The sequence below is a fragment of the Ostrinia nubilalis genome, chromosome 12, assembly GCF_963855985.1.
Source record: "Ostrinia nubilalis chromosome 12, ilOstNubi1.1, whole genome shotgun sequence".
NCBI lineage: Eukaryota > Metazoa > Arthropoda > Insecta > Lepidoptera > Crambidae > Ostrinia > Ostrinia nubilalis.
Genome location: NC_087099.1, coordinates 16,041,247 through 16,061,610, shown reverse-complemented (window position 1 = coordinate 16,061,610; position 20,364 = coordinate 16,041,247). Strand labels below are relative to the sequence as shown.

Sequence of the window (20,364 nt, the reverse complement as noted above, 5' to 3'; positions counted from 1 at the left end):
TAAATAATTATAATAACAAAACCCTTGGAGTATTGGTACCGCGATTATCAGAGAGCACTCATGGAAATGTAGCGTATAATGACTAGACACCGTGATTACAACGCTGCCTTATCAGATACGGTTTAATGCATTCATTGAGTGCTAAATTTCAATATTGGATAGTAAGGAATTTACACTAAATAAATGCTTTTAATGGCAAAAGGGCAAATACTTAAGACAGAGTGAGAAATAATATTCAAGACGTAAATAAAATAAAATAAATTAAATCAATTTTGACCAGTATTTTGGCGCTTAAGAACATCAAAAATAATAAAAAAGGTAGCCCTTTACATGTTTCTTTTGGGCCCTACCAGAGTTTCGAGACAAACCTAAGCCATATACACTCGACAGCAAATAAATCGCACCTCCCGCGACAAGCACTTTCAAACGTATGCATCCCCACTTCCTACCAATATTGGCACCATTTAAAAGCCCAGTTCTAAACTTTATTTCATTAAAAGAAAGGTTTTTACCCCAAAAATGTGTCTTTTGAAGGATCCAGGGTCACTTTTTCAAAAAATAGGTAATTACGCTTGAGCCAAATTTGATGGCTATAAAACTGTTAAGTTGGGATTAATCGCTATCCATCTGTTAAAGAGGACACGTGTGATCATTATTTGGTTTTATAACCATAAAATTTGGTCTAATTGATCCCAGAGGTGAGCCCAAAGTGAGGTCTTTTTTCAAGTCACATTTATTAAAAAATTAAAGGTATTTTTCTTTAAGGACATTTATTGGGCTTTCAAATAACACCAATATTGTTGGGGCACCATGATTGTGTCAAAAGAAAATCTTTAAAGTTCGCGTCGCGGAAGGTGCGGTTTATTTGATGTTGAGTGTAGTAGGAAAATATCCAAGCATCAATAAAAACTTTTAATGGCAAAGCCACAGTCATTAAGATATTGTTTACAAACTTGTTAATTAACTGTTTAATGAATTCTAATGGTGCTTCTAACTTATCTAGGTTATTGATTAAGAACTACCTACTTAAAAGTTTGGTGTTGTTGTACTTAAGTGTTTAACTACTTGATTGTAAATTAAATGTCGGACGATGTAAATCCAGTTCTTAGCCGACGGCTAAGTTATCGGCTAGTTCTTTCTTGTTTGTAACAAGATGCTAGGTGTCATAAAAGATGATGCTAGGGTTAGAAATGGCAATAATCATCTTGTCTTCAGTAATAATAATTATTATTTTCTACAATATAGTAAACAACACTAAAACATTTTGGAAGTATTTTGTGACTTATTTTTATTGAATTACACTAAAATAAAAAAATATGTCTCTCGCTTCAGATTAGAATTAGGATCTACAGAGGAAATCATTTAATTTCCAAAAATGTGATTGAATTCTAAATATCGATTGTGCAATGAGGGTCAAACCCGTACGTTTAAAATCACAACATAACCAACATCCTCCTACAAGTGACCTAACATTTTTTTCAAAGATAACAACTTGCACACATAATTTTTTAACGTGACGCAGTTCCTCCAAGCTAGGCAAACAAAGACGCAGTGCTCGTGTAGATGTATTTACTTACAAGTCATCATCCGAATCGTGGCCGGAATCTGGTTTATAAGGAAGGTTGATGTTCCGGTAGTTCTCATCAGCAATCGAATCCATTATCACAGAAATCCGATGTAAATTCCCGCTTCAGAATGATCACATGACACGGCAGCGTATCACACACCGAACCTCAAAACCTCCCACAAACACCGTAAAACTGTATTCCAGGAGCTGGATCAGTAAAACACTCATTTTAGGCACACAAAATAACCATTTTGGTGAGAATCTAAACTTTTTACGTAGCACACGAAACTCCGTCCGTACACACAGAAACCACAGATTAGAGAGTATGACAGAAACCGGCAATGAGCGAATGAAATGAATGAAAGACCTATCTACTATGACAGCTGTCATTTATTATGAAAGTAGTGCTGTACAAAAACATCATTAATTTGTCGATTATGATTTATTATATCTTATAAATAAAAAAAATCTGTTTTTAACTTTTGAGTGCTATTTGAAAAAAAAAAAAAAAAAAAAAAAAAAAGACAGCTGTCATTTATTATGAAAGTAGTGCTGTACAAAAACATCATTAATTTGTCGATTATGATTTATTATATCTTATAAATAAAAAAAATCTGTTTTTAACTTTTGAGTGCTATTTATTTAGAGCTGATTTTAGAACTGAAGAATAAGTTTGGCACAATGAATGTTTCAGTATGGGAAATAATATGTCAAAATGACAAGTTTATTCTTCAGTTTCAATTATTATTTTGTAGTTAGATTTGACTTAAAATATAAAAATCGCGTTAATTTACTTAAAGAAATAAGTACATAACATTTAAGAGATTGGTGACAATTATTTTACTACTTTTTTTTATTATTGTACTCTATCATTATACTCGCATACGTGTACGGATAACCTTAAAGAGCATCATCATACCAGATAAAAATTATAATTATGTACACCACTACATTTTAATCACCGAAAAAATTTTAACAGGTTATGTAGAAATATGTGAAAAATGTCTGTCTCGCTCACGCCTCGACCACGCTTCCAGTGTTATTATTAGGTACTTACTTAGCTAACTTAGACCATTTTAATGCAACATTTCAAGTAATTTTGAGTTCTGATAAGTGTTACATTATCTTACGTAAATAGTGCTAGCGACGCATATTGCATAAATAGGATCAGTATCAACAACTCATTACCCAGAATTTTTTTTTTCGGTGATAAAAATTTAGTGGTGTTTATCCAATTAAGCTAAAGCTACTAAGTAACTTTCAAAGTAATCTATCGTAAAGTAGTTTTTAGCTTAGATCAGACGTTTCAAGATGTTTCCAGACATAATAATAACTACAATTTATTATCCCAGACAAATGATTTTTATTTTTTCTCAGACTTACAGTTAACTCGATTGTATTGCACATACCTAGTAATGAATGAATGATGACATTTTCGTTGAACGAATGGTGCACTTCATTCTTTGGTACTTCCTGTTGTGACTGCTGACTCTGTCCCGCCAAAATAACAGGATCAAAACACAGATGAGACAGGGATCAAAAGTATTTCAACTTGCTCGGCAGGATATAAACTTGCATTTATTAACTACGGTTCCTCCTCCCCATGTATGTATGCCAATTTATTATAGTCCAATGATACGAATTATAGGTATGCACTTGATTCAATATTCGTTTTCCAATGTCTTTTTTCAGATTTAGCCCGTGAAGAATAATGGCCAAACGTAGTCAGGTGAATCCAGCTTGTAGCCAGGCTGGAAGGGCCAGTAGTGCTTGATACTGATCCTGTACTCTTGAGGAGAATTGCAGTCCACACAGTCCCTGTACAAGTTCAGGGCTTCGAGACAGCTCATCGAGTAGAACAGAAGGAATATTAGTAATAGTCGCTGCATCTGAAAGGTAATTCATTAGTTATATTAAACAGATGGCGCTAGTTAAGTGTACCTAATTAATGCTAGCTTTTTTTGCTTTATCCTTTTTTATCGTTTTATTCTATTTCCTTGGTCTATTTATAATAATTACCTAGTTATACATAAACATTGAGTCGGCCGTTTGGTGTAGTGGTTCAGAACGGACTACTATGCCGAGAGGTCCCGGGTTCGATTCCCGGCTGGGCAGAAATTGAAATGATGAATTTTAATTTCTGTGACGGGTCTGGGTGTAAATATGTATAATATGTATGTATTTAATAAAAAAAAAAGTATATAAGTAGTATATCCGTTAAGCTATGAGGCTAGCACCCATAACACAAGCATTAAGTTGCTTACTTTGGGGCTAGCTGGCGCTGTGTGAAATTGTCCAAAGATTTATTTAATTTATTTAAATTTAATTCAGTGCATGAAATGTGAAATGCAAAGTTGAAGATAAAACCAAAAATATGAGGTTTATGAATTTGGATATTTTACTACTTATAAAGTATGTATCAAAATTCCTCAAACTAAGTTGTCTTCGTTATTTTATTTTTATTTAATGACTAATTTTTACTTACTATGCTAAGCAGTGCTCCAAACTTTGACTATTAGTAGACCAACTACAAGGCAAATAGGGCTTTATGACTGTTACAATCAGCGTATAAACCTAGGTTAACTTATATAACTTTTTGCCATTGTTTGCAATTATTCTACCACATTACTTAGGTAATACAGCATGAGGCCAATGAGGCGCTCTGAAAAGAATGCCTAAGCAATCCTTTAAAAATAATACTGGACAAAGTTACATCTAAAATTTTTATTATTAAATATAAAAATTAAAATGATAAAATCAGTGATTATGATGACGTCGCTTCCTCTTAGAGAGCTTCTCCTTCCACAGATCTTGCTCAGTCAGTTCTTCGTCTCTAATTTCTTCAGCACCTCCGTTCGTTCGCAGCCAGTCTTTCGCTTTTTCGTTCTTTATCTTCTTCTGGTAAACCACGTAGCCGTTTTTCGTCATGTACGAGACCACAGGAGTCAGCACCTGTCGACTCCTCCTCTGGGACGCTCTGAAGTCGATGTCTGAAGATGACGAGACATCCGTGTCAGAACTTTCACAAGAAGAGCTCACATACTTCCTTCTGGGTCTTCTTTTTCTATAGCGTTTGGCAGGTCTTCTTTTCTTTGCTTTAGAGTAGTAGGGCATGACTACAACTGGCAGTCTCGGCTGGGGCAGAGGCAGTGGCATTGGCATGGGCATGGGCATAGGTGCTGGCATTGGTCCCGCTGGCATGCCTAAAGGCATGGGTAGGGGCATAGGCGCTGGCACTGGCCCTGCTGGCATGCCCATTGGCATTGGGTATGGCATAGGAGGCATAAATTGTAACCGCGCTTGATGAAAAACTTGTACGCTTATAATAACATGGATAACGGATAGATGCATCTGAAACAAAAAAGAATTCGAATAAATTGAACCTGTAGACGACTTTTGATTTCGAATCGATGAAGATGCATTAACATAGCCTACCTAATAAGAGACGTTGTACCTACGCTACGTAGGATGTACGAGTAAGTAGGTCACGAAAATGAATTAAAAACGAATAATCCAACATTTTGTATGTACAGACAAGTTCTCTTATAACAATTACTACGAGTACACCCTTTATTTTTCATGCCTTATTCTCGGAAATATCCTAGAGTAATTTTTCTCAGCAACTTTCCCTCAATTCCCAGTCACCCAATACCCACCCACACGCCGGGAAATTAGGTACTGCTATAAATTAAGTTCCTTACCACAAATTCTTGACTTCTTCACTTCTAACATGGAGAAGGTAAATCAATAAGGCGCAGCAGCAACGTTTGTAAAAGGTTACGGGCGATTGATTCGAAAACAAGTGTCGTGGTCAATAAATAGGCCAGCGGGAGTGGTTACTCAATGCATCTCGAAGTATATTACATAAGTTTATTGTGCTGTAATGTCAGTTGTTTGTTTTTAGAAAATACTGGATGATGTTCCATACATTCATTCATGTTTTACTAAATGGATGTGATAAGCTACTATTATTTATCAGTATGTTCGTAAATTACTTATCCATATCCAGGCTAAAATTGATTACATAAGTATCAAATGTACTTACTCATGTAAGGCTCCACATGGCTCCCAACAATCGAGCCTATTGTAAGCTAATTACGTAAAGATTAGCATTGTGATTACATAAACCTATTGTTTTGTCCTGATTTCGGCCTGGAAAGTTTACAAAAAGGACAACAGTATTGGCCAGTGCAGTATTAATTACCAAGAAACCGCTCATGGAGGACCTGCTGAGAATTAAACAGTAAGTTTATTGTTATCTTTGAAACAATTTGACTTCCAAAATTACTTAAAGACATTAATTAAACCTATAATTTCTTTTGTTGCAGGTCAAGATGAACAGACGTTTGCTTTCTCTGTTTCTCCTCATAACTGTCGTTAAAATAAAAGCAAAGGAACCAGAACTACCACTATGTCCGACCAATATGCAGTTCTTCCCTCAACACCTACCGATGCACTGTCGCTTGCCGATCGGTGGAATCCCCACCATTCCACCAGATTACTTTCGTAGTCCTCCTCCGGATAAACTCCCGGCTCCTGTCCCATTTCCCGTTCCTGCACTTCCTCCAGGTGTGCAAGGCCTTCCACCAGGTATGCCAGGATTTCCTCCAGGTTTGCCAGGCCTTCCTCCCGGCATCCCAGGTCTTCCTCCCGGCATGCCACCTCTTCCTCCCGGTATGCCTGGTTTTCCTCCAGGTATTCCAGGACCCATGCCAATGCCCATGCCAGGCGGAGGTTCACCTCACAAACTGCCGGTCATCGTCATGCCGTTCTACTCACCCGACCCATCCTACAAAAAATTACGAGAAAAAAACAAAAGAATACTTGAATTCCATACTAGAAGACCACCAAGATATGACACTGACAGAAGCAGTGATACTGACACCTCATTTGACGAAGATTGCGACTTTTGTTCTGAAGAGCGCGGCGTGTGGAGAGGAAGTCGAGGGTTTAGAAGGAGAATGAACAGAATGGGTAGCCGAATGAACAGAAAACACAAGTCCAAAAGGCACAGACACAACAGAAGGGACCTCCTCACGCCTGTATTACAGTATGTGACCAAAGATGGGTATGTGATTTACGAGAAGAAGATTTCAAAAGATGAAGCAAAGGACTGGTTGAGTTTGAAAAAGGAGGCTGCTGAGCTTGAACCAGAAACCGCAGACTTACAAAATTTTAATAAGAATATGAACAATGGTTTAGTTGAACGTCACGGAATGAATACAGATGTTGAAATACTGAATGAGGGTAAAGTTAAAAGCAAAGAGCAAACAGAAGTTCAAAGTCACAGAGCGCCAAAAAGACATTTTCCTCATAAATTAAGAAGTCGGAACACAGATGATGAAAAAGAAGAAACTCCAACAGATAATTTATAAAATATGTACATATTTTTTTATTTTTATAAAGCTAGTAAAAAGTAGGTATAATACTGGTAATAAATATTTTGAAAATTGTGAAACAAATAATTTTTATTTTTACGCAAATATACGTTAATGCTTAAAACTTCTTGGTATCTTCTTTTAGGTAAATCCATTGTCAGCAGCAGGCTACCTATGTCTTTTGACCTATTCTTTTTTATGTTTTCACGGTTCCCACAACCGTTTGGGACCGATTTTGGTGAAAATTAAAACTGTAGGTATCATGCCCCCTGACCTGTGTGTGTAGTACCTTATCGAACAACATATTTTTTTAAGAATATAGTAATTTGATGTCCTGTTAGCCCTTCGTACTAAGCTAATTATGCTTGTATCAAGAGTGAGCTCACCACAATAGTCGAGCATCGGCGGGGACCGAACCCGCGTTCCCCGGATCACTATAGTCGACCAGTCCGACCCCTTCACCGTTCGGCTATCGTGGCTTCAAATTACTAAATTATCATTAAATATGGTTGTAGGTTCGAATCTCAAGGTGGCTCAGTGTCACAAGGGATACAGGACAGAGATGAAGTTACAAATAATACGTGCTTCAAGTGTAATAATTTTTAATAAATAAATAAATCGTTTTTAAAACAAGTTTTAAATGTATGAGCCCAGCCAGACTCATGGTTGCTGTAGTGTAGATCATTGAGGACTTGGGTGGTCTGCAGGTGGCTTTGGTGGCAACATCAGGTCCATCTGAACATAATATGCATTGTCATCAGTGGTTTGTAAATGCATAATATTTTTATTAATACCACAGCGCAGTGCACATGCCACATTTTAGTTCATTGGAGCTGCAGAAACTGGTTAAAGACCTAAACATCCTCACTTATTGCAAGTATGATATTCAGTGCCGGATTAAGACTAAGTACTTGATATCCTAAGCAATCATAGAGATTGCAACCCGGTAAGGTTCTCAACCCGGCCGGGCCCGGTGGACCCGGCCGGGTTGTGTGTTACTGATGAAACCATTAAAATATTTTATGAAAATGTTCTATATGAATGGAAAAGTACAATGATTTATTCGTTTTTAAAACTTTAAACAAGCAGGTCTTTCTTTTACCTCCTTATAGAGTCTATTTGAAAGCATAGTATTAAAATAAGAAACTACTAACGCAGCTTAAAGTATTAAACGTGTCATAACCTCTAATAGCTTAGTCGATAGCTTTGGTATAAACAAAACCTTATTTGCTAACTGCAAACATACACTGCCGCCGAAAAAGCCCTCTCGGCTTCAACACTAGTTAGTTTTATTGACATCATGTAGTTTTGAATAACAGTTTAATAGTGACCGGGTCCGGTAAGAATGACCGGGCCCGGCCCGGGCGGGTCCGGTTTGCAATCTCTTAGCCACACCTATGTGCCTCCCCCAATAAAAATACTGGGTCTGGAACATTATATCGTGAACTAGGCTAAAGAGTTCAGTAGACGTAGAAGTAGAAGGCGTAGTGTGGACAGGCCTCACACTAGGTGGACCGACGATCTGATGAAGGTCGCGGGAGGTACCGCTGCATGCGGGCTGCGCAGGACCGGTTGTTATAGGAAAGAGTTCAATCGAAAAAAAACTCAATATAAAGTCTCACTTAAATGATAGTTGCTTCTTAGAGAATGAATGCAACACCCATCGCATCACATTGAAATAGGGGATGGAAGTTTGTATGAGTCCTGCAAATGTTGATACTGATATTAAAAATTTATATAGGGACTCCTTGTTAATAACAAAATATTTAAATTTATACATGAAAATTGGTAAAGGTTTTCCCAGCAACTTACAAAAAGAAGTGAAATCCCACCAAAAATATTTTCATGTAGAAGCTTGGCTCTCATCGTCTTCATTTTCAGCCGTAGGACGTCCACTGCTGAACATAGGCCTCCCCCAATGATTTCCACAATTCCAATTCCAGCGCCTTCCCGCTACCTTTAGCTTGGTTCTACATGAAATCTAATAACTATTTCACAGTGCGAGCCACATGGCTCATCTTGCCAACATTTTACACGGAATAAGTCTTAAAATTGTTATGCTATGCAAAGCTATGAAAACCAGACAATGGCCTAAAAGTACTATTAACAGTACGTTTTTGCAGCTACCTACCTACATAGAACTTACATAAACTTTGTGTGCGAGGCAATCCTAAGTTATTGCCCCGGCCCTTCTCAAACTAACCAATTCATTACTCGTATTTGCAAAAAAAAAAATGATAAAAATTAGTCTTAGACTGTATTTCTATTGAAAATTTTCAAGGAAACCATGAAGGCTTTACCAATGTTTTTATTTTACGTTGAATTTATAGTCTAAAGTAATGTACCTGTGAATTATTTACTTGCAATCATATCAGCAGCATGGTTTTAGCTTGGTGGTTTTACGAGGGCAGTAAGTTACGAAATAGTCGACTCTGAAATAGTTTTCGTTTTGCTCACTACACAATAGTCGAGTTATGTAACAAATACGTCGGTATAAAACTCATTTTCCGCCATGAGAAGTACGATTTTTACATACAAAATTTATTGAACGGCACAGTTATGGTTTATGTAAGAACTTTCTATACATAAAATTTACAAAAAATAATGCTTAATATTTCGAAACTTTATTTGTTATATTATTATTGCAGGACTCTCTCAGGTCACAGCAGATATGGGTGAAAATAGTCATCATTCAACTTCTGATTAAGAGTATCTTTATGCAAATTCCTGTACCAGTTTATCCGCCCCCGGTAATGATGCCACCACCTCCAATTCAGGTGGCAGTTGCAATGCCTATACCCGTAGTAATCAAGACAACCACAACTTCAACCACAGAGAGCCCTGTCGCTTTCGCCTATCCCGTTCCGGTTCCCATGCCGGTCCAAATGGCAATACCAGCACATCCACCCCCACAGTTTTGTCAAGCTAACCCCAGGCCCAAAAACTGCCCTCCCTGCCCACCTTGTGTTTGTATGCCATCCTGCACCCCATCATTCTTTTCATACTGTTCACCATGTCACCAGAAATGCAGGTGCCGCAACGGTATGGATGCACCTATGCCCCAACCCCTAGTCCCACCACAGCCAGTCCCAGGGCCCGCGTTTGCCATGCCCGCCCCAATGCTGCCGCCACCGCCTCCGCCGATTATGATGGTCCCCGTGCCACCGCTGATTCGCCGGCGGCCGAGACCACGACCAGTAAAATCAAGTGATTCAAGTGAAAGCTGTGGGAGTGATACTGACTCCGACAGCTCTGCAGGTTGGTATGTTCGCGCAAAGAGACGCCGCCGGCTAAGGAGGTGGAGGGGAAAGAAATGGATGAATAGACGCATGGGGCGCAATAGACCGCTAAGTGACTTTAGTGATGGCGAAGTCATTAAGCCAGTACTAACGTATCTTGCTAACAATGGAGACATCAAAATAAGAAAAAGGCTCAGTAATAATGAGGCGGAGCGACTGGTGGACGATAACGAGATAGACGATGGAAGAAGGAGACAAAAATACGACATAGTAACAGGTCGCGGAAGAAATCCAAAGTCAAACGTTTTATTGGTATCCGCTGGTGAAGACGAGGAATTTAGTGGTGATGGAAAAAGACACGTTGTACTAAGGAGTGGCATTATGAATCGGAAATTAAAGGCAGGCAGGAAAGAACTTATTTTTAAGCCTCCAGTGGATAAAAAAATCACAAATCTGTCAGTGTCCTTCCAAGTAGCCGATAGACGATAGCAGTTAATGTTCAGTAATATTGTGATACTTTTTTATGTGAACATAGATTAAACTATAAACCATTAAGCATTCTTCAATATTTCTTCGTTCGCTAAAACTTACATAATAAATGACTGTATGTTAACAATAGCTATTCATTAGCTGCTTACGTGGGCACTACTGGTCATGCAATCTCTATTGGCTTTGAATTTGCGAATGCATTATTAGTTCTGAATTTGAGCAGCATGAACCCGTGGTCTGTTTGTCTCATGCTACTTTTTTGGGAAGGCATCATCATGATAGATGGTGATGATGAATCGAAAAATGGTATAGAACCAGTGCCGATAAACTCGGTAGTGCCTGTAGCACCTCCGTATGCAATGCCGATGCCGTTCATGCCAGCTCAGCCGCCTGTGATAGTTCCTGTGCGGACTGTGTACGAGCCGGTGGTCCACGACCACCCGCCGCTGCGGGAGTTCCGCGAGTTTCTCAAGAGAGACAGGCGGCGAAGGAAGAGGCCCTCATCAAGCAGCTGTGACAACGATGACACGAGCTTCAGCTCGGATTCCTCGGACGAAGACGCGTCGCTAGACTACTATGCAGATTTCTTCCGAGTCTAGGGTCCCATAAGATTGGGGAGGTATGAATGTGTTAAAATTTATTTATATTGTATTTTTTAAATGAAAATAATACATTTTTGTATCTTAAAATAAAGACATTTAAATACTTACTACCGTTTATTCATTTTTACAGTAGGTACTAAGTAAGCGTAAGGCAATTCATTCTTGTGCTAACTAATTATACCATCACAATTAATTACATCAAGTAGGTATCTAAACTTATTCTAAATTAATCTATTTAACTAATATTGTTTAACAACATAAATCACAGGAGACTTAACTATATCCTAATTCGGATCACAAATTATTTACACACAACTATCTCAATAAAATGTCTAATACTTATATTATGTACCACTCGTATACTAAACCAACTTATCAACAATATTTACAACTAGCGGCCGCCCACGACTTCGTAAGCGTGGATCCCGTTTTACCCCCTTAGGGGTAGAATTTTGGAAAATCCCGTCTTAGTGAGCACCTACGTTTTAAAAGGAACCCCCTTGCAAAATTTAAGACTCTTAGCACTTTAGTTTCTGAGATTTCGTGATGAGTGAGTCAGTGACCTTTCACTTTTAAAGATTTAGATAGATTTGAACCATGAATGTACACCACTCCCTAAACAATTAAAAAACCTAATTAAAGACTAGTATTCCCAACCTAGGCTTTTTCTATCGTGACCCTAGCAGAGGTAGCTTAGTTGCTGGTGATTTATTATCTTTGGACGTCTGGAAGATGATGCCTTGGCCTGAACTCCTGACGAAGTGTGGCAATAATAGATAGACGCAATAAGCCAGCATCAGCAAGCCTAGGAGAACCAGGAATATTTGGAGACTTAACACTATGGCAGGGCCGATGACGTACATAAGATTTAGGTTGTACTTGTTAGCTTCCAGAAGCTCAGGTTGGACCTGAAACCAATAAAAAACAAACAAATATTACACTATGGCGTATTAGTCCAAAATAAATAGACAACTGCGAAACAGCCAGGAAAAATAGTCAATTCTCACCATTTTGAAGTAGCAGATCGGTACGACGAATTCGGAGAAGCGTTCGACTTCTTTGTTGAAGTCAACTTTGTTCACCACCACATTAACTTGGACACTAAACTCGGACTTCAGTGCTATGCCGATTCTCTGAAATCAGAAAAACATTTTTTATTACAATAACAATATAACTCTTTTAACAGAATGTTAATGTTTTCTTACCGGTTCAATAAGAAAATTACTGCCATGTTGTTCTTCATTGGGATTCAAGCCTTCAACTCGTTCAAATAGTTTGGAATCACCGTATAAGAAGTGGGCGTTAGATAAAGCCAGGGGTAGACCTGTGAATAGAAAGATTTATCTTTTGGAAAACTTATTTTACACAAATAATGTATGCCGATCGATTTGTAAGTTGAGTAAGGCCCAGAACACACGGTGAAAAGCAACTACAACGAAACCCTTTTGAAATTATTGATTTGAAACCAGTTTCAACCATTTTCCACACACGCTGCAACCACAATCATTTCGGTTTTCTTTGAGATTAGACGTCTGCAAAATGAGTTCTTCGAGAGCGAGAGTAGCTTGATAGTGTGTTTTATTATACAAGCAAGGATACTTTTCCACTTCTAACACAAATGTAATGTTTTTTTGTTCGTCTTCAGCCAAAAGAAGCCAAATCCGATGAATGAAACGCAACGCGAGTTTCCTGCACGACGGTTTCAATTCGACTGATTTGCAACGTGTTTCAAACCGGTTTCAAACTGGTCGCGTCATGTGAGGTCTCTCAACAGACGCTATGGCAGAAACTTAGATGCAACTCAAAAGTAACTAGAAGTTGCAGTTTTGTTGCAGTTGCGTTTCACTGTGTGTTCTGGGCCTTAGAAGCTAGAGTTTGTTCCATCGTAATAATAATAATCATTTATTTGCAAGTAAACATGTTGGTAGGTAGTCAATAGTCATAGTCATATATGTTTATTGCATCATGTTGGTACATTTGGATCTTAAATATTAATACAGAGTCCCGAAACATGGCCCTGTAAGGGCATTGCAACATTATAGGTACATACAATATTAAAATCTAAATTATCAAAATAACAATATTACAGACAATTGCTTAGGTATATTTATTTATTTATCTAGATTTGAGATCAAAGAATTCTTTTAACGTGTAGAAACATTTACTTAGTAGCCATTCTTTTAATTTTTTACAAAACAAATTATCTTTTTCAATGCCTTTTATTTCCTTAGGTATCATGTTATATATTTTTATTGACATATGATAGGTTCCTGAGCTAACTAGATGTATGTAATTTAGTGAAAGGTGGAACGATAATACGATAATGTTATTGTTTATGGAATAAATGACTATGACTATGACTATGACTAGTCTATTTCTATGTCTAAGGTTTCTAGGTAGGTCAGTGTTATAAATATTTTCAGTATTAAAGACTAAATTAAATACTTACTGTAATAACAAGGGGACAAGTCAGAGACTCCATTGATGCACATGCCTCTCCCGCAGAGGCACTCGGTATCATTGTTGATGTCGTAAGTCGTCTTGCTGACCTTGTACTGCAAAGCGTCGACTCCACTTTCCAGGGTCATATTCCCCTGGTAGTCTAGTGGGAGGAACCGGCACAGTACATTCCTGAAGATCTTCAGTGGGGTTCCTGGCTTCATCTCATTGGGATACATGATGCCTTCATAAGCGTTGGCGAAGGAATTACATTCGGACCTGGAAGAGCAACAGTAATAAGTAATTGGCTTATCTTATATACACCCAGCTGAATGAATTTCGAAATAATTATGTTCTTTTCCGAGGTAAAGCTATATCCTTTTTAGAGTTCCGTATTTATGCATACCAAGGCAGGTATTTGACCGCAATCGCACGTGGTGTCTTTGGGTCAAAAACTTTTGCGTATTGAAATATTAGATGGTTGAACAGAGTCTGTTTAACGCTTGTGTTATTAAGAGTTTCAGTTCTTTCTTCTATAGAAGATTGCTTTAACCATAATGTTTATTTCAAAGTTGGTTTGTGCAGGGCGCAAATTATTTGTTTTTCAAAATATTGAATTACCGCTTCGTGGGGTCTTCAAAGTCCCATACCTTGAGCCCTTGGACCCCATTCATCTTCAGGATGTGGAATTTTTCAAACTGATCCATAGCAACTTCTAAACGGTACTCCGTTTTTGTATCGTACAACTGAAACAAACAAATTTGTAAAGTTTTCAGTCCTAACTAGACGCTGGGTGTAAGCAGTAGTTCATAACTTATTTTTTTGTTCAGTCTGACACAGAAAATGTCATCAAGTTGTTGTTGATAGAAAAGATCTCACAACTTTGTTTGTTGTATCGTAGAAAGCTGATTTTCAAATACCAAGGTTTGTCAACCCTGCGCTACATAAAACTTCTCAAAAAACTACTAGAAAAAACTCTTACCTACTACTCATAAAAAAATCTATACTCATTTATTTTTGCAAATATTAGGCTTTTAAAAAGCACTTTTACACGTCCCAGTATGAACCCTACCACTGCTTCGGGACAATGAATGGGCCAGATACTTACTCTATCCATAAGGCCAAGCTTCTCAAAGCTGATCCACCCCGGCAGGATGGTGTTCCCAAGCTTGATGAGAGGTTCGTCGTACCCCCAGAGGAACTCCTCGGCAGTCTGGTTCACTAAGGATTTTGTTTTCAGGTGGTTGAGGAGTAGCTTGAACGCCAATTGAGTGAAGTACGGCTCCTTACTGGTCATAGATGACATGGCCTGGAAGATTCAAAGCTTAGTTATTCACTGAAATAGTGTGGTACAATAAAATGTGGTCTTATGTTAAAGAGAAGTGCAGCTTATCTCACCAGCGCAGCTGGCATGTGTGAAAAAATGTGTTTACATAGAGCTTCGTTATTAATATTAGCGATCACTCTTGCACGACGTAGTGCCTAAGTTTTTTAGTCTAATGTTTAGAACGTTAAAAATTGACTAACAGTCTGACCAATAACAGGTATATCCCTAATTACTTAAGGTACAATAATAAACAACACGTTTGCAATAACGAGGCAAGTGCGAATCGTACACCGGGTTCCCTTCAAAATTGTAGGTAAATATGATTTGGTTCCATTTGTTCCTTTCAATTAAGAAAGTAATTTTTTTCACGGAGTCAAGGGACTGTAGACCTTAGTTTAATTTAAATTGAACTCAATACCTCCACGATTATGATCCTGATAAGAGTTCCAATTTTTCGTTTTTATCTGTAAGGAACCCTAAAAACGAGCTAAAATTAGAATAAGAAATATTAAGACCATCAAGAATAACAAGCCCAAAAAACACTTCAAAGACATCGTAAGTCATAAGTGATTAGTCATCCAAATTACCGCACGAATTGTTTACATAGTTTCGCCATATTTCGTCTCTATTACTTATTTTTTTAGTTATGTATTTACTATAGCAGCTTACTATAGCATATAGGTATAGTGATGAATTTACTATATCAAGCAACTAAGCTAGTAGAAGCAAATTTCACTTTTTTGATAGGTTATGGTCAAGGCCAAGATAATAACAAAATAAGATACTAAGTACGCGTTGCTCAAGGCACCTCTTAACAGGGAGGAGATCCTAGTTAATTTAACATTAATTAGGAGTACGTCCATACAGGCCGCTACCAATCCATCAACATGGAAAGCATTGGGGGAGGCCTATGTTCAGCAGTGGACGTCCTATGGCTGAAATGATGATGATGATGATGATGATGACGTCCACACAGCTTATGACCGCAGTCTGTGGAGGAACACTATATGTGGTCGCGAGTCTCATCACTGAGGGACTGAGGAAGAAGAAGACGATCCTAATTAAAAAACCAACTCACCAGCATAGCAATGTTCGGCATGGTGACCACCACGTCCCGAGGGTGCGCTATGGACTCGTCGGGCATGAACACCGGCTTGGCTAGAGGGGAGTACCGCACTACCCCCGCCTCCTCGTCGAACTCGATGTCCAAATTGCTGCGGAGCTCCCTAAAGGATGGAAAAAAACTATTATAATTTTGACGTTTCTTATTCCATGGAGCCAACTTCTCGTCTTGTCTCGTCTCTCGTCGAATCCAACTCGGCTGGGCAGCGTTCGGGAAAGTACGCAACATCTTTTCGTCCAAAATACCTCAGTGCCTGAAGACGAAAGTCTACAACCATGTGTGTTACCAGTGATAACTTATGGCTCGGAAACGTGGCCTCTCACTATAGGCCTTATACAGAAGCTCAAAGTTGCACAGCGTGCTATGGAGAGGGCTATGCTTGGTGTTTCTTTGCGAGATCGAATCAGAAATGAGGAAATCCGTAAACGAACTAAAGTCGCTGACATAGCCCGACGGATTAGCAAGCTGAAGTGGCAATGGGCAGGGCACATAGTACGCAGAACTGACGGCCGATGGGGCAGCAAGGTTCTGGAATGGAGGCCGCGTACCGGAAAACGCAGCGTGGGACGTCCACGTACAAGGTGGACCGACGACATCGTAAAGGTAGCAGGGAAGAGCTGGACGCAGGCCGCTACCAATCGATCAACGTGGAAAGCATTAGGGAGGCCTATGTTCAGCAGTGGACGTCCAATGGTTGAAATGATGATGATGATTCCATAGAAGTCGAATTCTGGCTTCCCTCATACTAGTAGGTAATAGTGTCAAAAGGGATATCTCCCTCCTTAGCCAAATCTTCCCCTCTCTCTCTAATAGAATAGTACGAGTATAATAATGAGTACTACGTACTAATAGCCTCATGGCCGAAATACATGTAATGTATAATAGGAACAATGTGTAGGGTTTTATAGGTCTTGTAAACTTTCAGTATCGCTTCGGTTATTTATTATTTATTTTATTAATTATTTTACAATTCTTCCGTGAACATGACAATGGTGCATGCAACTGTATCGCAATATCGGAAATTTTACGAGCATAATAAAAACAGGTATACGACTTTATTTTATTTTTTAATAAATAGGACACCTACAGCTATTTTATGAGCAAGGACGACCACATAAGCAGAGGTTTATTTCGTATTTTTAAAAGTGTTGCACCAGGTGGAATTATTAATCTAATTAATATGTCTACTGCAAATTAACTAATATTTATGCAAAACTGAGCTATGAATATACATAGACCTTTGCAAGTGCAAGCGCCTCGAGATAATACTTGTTCATAAATAATAAATGACACATCTTAATATGACATAACAAGCACTTTGAGATATTTTCTCGATTTTATTAAAAGCCACGTAATGTTTGAGTAATCAATTGCTATAAAGTAGGACAAGAGACTGTAGTGAATAAATGAACTTCTAACCTGATCATAGAGTCGTGATTATTTTGGACCAAGTAGTAATTATGTGATAGAAGGTTAACCGCAAATCTCATAAATATGAGTTTACAGTTTATAGGGCAGTTAGTGCAAATTATAAAGGGTTAATGTGTGCCTTGGAAATAAGAATTATGTGAAAAGTTGTCTTGTAAGAGGTAAAATAGCTGTTTTTCTTCTTTATGATTGCGACTTTATGTGGTAGCCTAGTTCGGAATACCATTGAACATTTTATAGAACGTGTATTTAACTTAACCCTAGATAGCTAACGTTCATAGACTACCATGAAAAGCTAACCATTTGACTTTTTGACGAGTATATTTTATTTGCTTATTTTATTAAAATGGGTTTATATTTTAATTAGTTTTATTGTTTTATTTTAACTTTAGGGTATAAATTAAAAATTATTATTTGAAAAATAACATTTACTAAAGTTTTAATCTTATAAATCACTAATTTTAAATGACACCTATAATAATGAGGCACTTAAACTTACAAAGACTAAATTAGGAACTTTTAAGTAGAAAACATTTTTTTTTGGGGTTAGTTTCAAGAACACATATCAAGATTAGTAATAAATGACAAATGACTTAAATTTTTTTGGCGCAAGTTGGGCAAAAGTCAACCAAATGCTCCCCAAAAATAGGAGCTTTGCAACTGTTACATTGGTTCTTTGTCATACGCCTTTTTTATAGGAACACAAACTGCAGCTTTTTCTTTTCCTTACAGTGATATTTTCAACTGTCAGAGAACTTCCAGAACCTGATGGGGTTGCAACTTGACCTTCACCTTGACCTTCACCGCGCTCTTTTCAAAATTTCCTCACAAATTTCATCAGTCATAAAGGAACGGAATATATCTAAAGGGCTTGTAATATTTTTGAGTGAACGACCTGGCCCTCTAGTCGTGCGGACGATATTTATTGCAGAGGCTCGAGAAGAAGCATGGCCATAAAGGCCATGCTGACCACACGTGACGATTTTTGCCTCGAATGTTAGCTTGAGTCAAGTTTATAATAAGGTTAGACTCTGATAAAGTAGAATCTTCATGAGACTCGCCAACTAGAAGAACTTCTGAAGGTGATCTTTCATGTACTTCATCATTGTCAGAAGCTTCATCGTGAATATCACTCTGCACGTCGTCGACCAATTAGTCGTCTTCATTTTCACTTCCAGAAGAACAATCCTCACCACAATAATCATTTTCTAATGCACGATTATTTCTTCGTCAGTGATAATCAACCTCGTAGCCATTTTTCACAATTTATGTAAAAACTAAAAGAAATAAAAGCAAAATCAAAGCACAGCATAAAACATAACAAAGAAACAAAAGTTACATAAAAGCTAACTATTCGTCAAAATGACGAGCATGCACCCAATATCTCGTAAACAAAATTACTTACCGGCTAAACACGAGCATCACACGGCGCAGTCTAGCGGTCGCTAAGTTGGCGCGAAAGCACAAAACCGTACGCACAATAATTAGAAAGATACAGGATAAAGAAACAAAAGTTACATAAAAGCTAACTATTCGTCAAAATGACGAGCATGCACCCAATATCTCGTAAACAAAATTACTTACCGGCTAAACACGAGCATCACACGGCGCAGTCTAGCGGTCGCTAAGTTGGCGCGAAAGCACAAAACCGTACGCACAATAATTAGAAAGATACAGGATGATATTTGTTACGTGGTCGTCATTTTGACGAACGTTAGCTATCTAGGGTTAATGATGTTGTGGGTCCATAAATTACTGCTTCCTGCATTGGACTATGAAGGGAAGGTTCCTTAACTTAAACTGAAAATCTCCCCATCTGTAGTAGTACGAGAGCCCACGACCAAAACCATGTCTCATAGCAATACGGCAAAAACCCTATAAAATCGTTAGATTGTATGATTTGTGTAGTAACGGTCGAAAGTGTAGCAATTGAGTGGGAGGCCATTTCTGCTGTGTCAAAAAAAAAGACAGTCGGTATTATAGCAATACGTCTGATAGTGAAAATGTACATAGATTTTATAATTGTATTACGAAAAAGTTTGTTTTCAGACATTTTGCGCGTAGCATATAGCCTGTGCGCATTTTTGAAAATGTCAACAAATTTAGCCGACCTGTATCATAGCAATACGGATAATTATTTTTTTCAACTTTTCGTATTGCTGCCATGATTACCAAAAACCTGTTTTCAGACACTTTAAGTGTATCAAAAAGTTGTATTGTAGATGTTGTTGAGGTTTAGTAGAAACAACCGTTTATTGCGGAAGAACACAGTCGTACATTCACAGTAGGAAGAAGATAGCACAATATACAGTAGAAAGAAACGTACAATAGATTATCAAGATGAAGAAATGCGATAGAACTAGCGAAAGCCGGCAAGTAGTATTCAAATAACAAATTGGAAGCGCATAGCAAGACGCGTACGAGCGGACTGGCTCTGCGTCGGGCGGCGGCCGAGCTTCGAACAATAGTACATACAGAAAAAACGTTTGCCTACTACGCGGCGCGTGCGACGGGCTGAGCGTGTTCTATAAATAGCATCAACTTAACCGACCGACGCAAAGGAGGTAATGTTTTTTAAACAATGTAAGCATTTGATTTATAATATTTTTTATGTTTAGAATAAGTTATACAATGCAAATATGTATCTAAATATATGAATATTTATGTAAGTATATTATAGATATATATTGAGCGATTTAATTATTTTATAGAATCTAAGTTAGCTAAAATATATTACTTTTTACGTTTGTATGACTTTTTATATCTTATTAT

General features: G+C 37.9%; 2 protein-coding genes and 1 long non-coding RNA gene across 3 annotated transcripts in view; 1 reads left to right on the top strand and 2 right to left on the bottom strand.

The window, feature by feature from the left end:
* Positions 1-4,324: 4,324 nt before the first annotated feature.
* Positions 4,325-6,915, bottom strand: LOC135076426 (uncharacterized). Its single transcript, XM_063970894.1, has 2 exons — positions 6,017-6,915; positions 4,325-4,918 (listed from the first exon to the last, which is right to left on the bottom strand). The coding sequence occupies exons 1-2, from the start codon at positions 6,110-6,112 to the stop codon at positions 4,325-4,327; spliced, it is 690 nt and encodes a 229-aa protein (XP_063826964.1). The 5' UTR covers positions 6,113-6,915.
* A 2,374-nt stretch (positions 6,916-9,289) lies between these two features.
* LOC135077063 (uncharacterized) lies at positions 9,290-11,382 on the top strand. The gene is made up of 2 exons (XR_010258377.1): positions 9,290-9,513; positions 9,594-11,382. It is a non-coding gene; the product is annotated as an uncharacterized LOC135077063 (long non-coding RNA).
* LOC135077048 (scavenger receptor class B member 1-like) overlaps positions 11,383-20,364 on the bottom strand; it is a 28,295-nt gene continuing 19,313 nt past the window's right edge. Inside the window, exons 5-11 of the mRNA XM_063971643.1 lie at positions 16,120-16,267; positions 14,823-15,023; positions 14,336-14,460; positions 13,725-13,993; positions 12,481-12,599; positions 12,283-12,408; positions 11,383-12,183 (exon numbers count right to left, since the gene is read on the bottom strand). Coding sequence (XP_063827713.1) covers positions 11,944-12,183; positions 12,283-12,408; positions 12,481-12,599; positions 13,725-13,993; positions 14,336-14,460; positions 14,823-15,023; positions 16,120-16,267 — 1,228 coding nt within the window. The 3' untranslated portion in view covers positions 11,383-11,943. The remainder of the gene's footprint in view (positions 12,184-12,282; positions 12,409-12,480; positions 12,600-13,724; positions 13,994-14,335; positions 14,461-14,822; positions 15,024-16,119; positions 16,268-20,364) is intronic.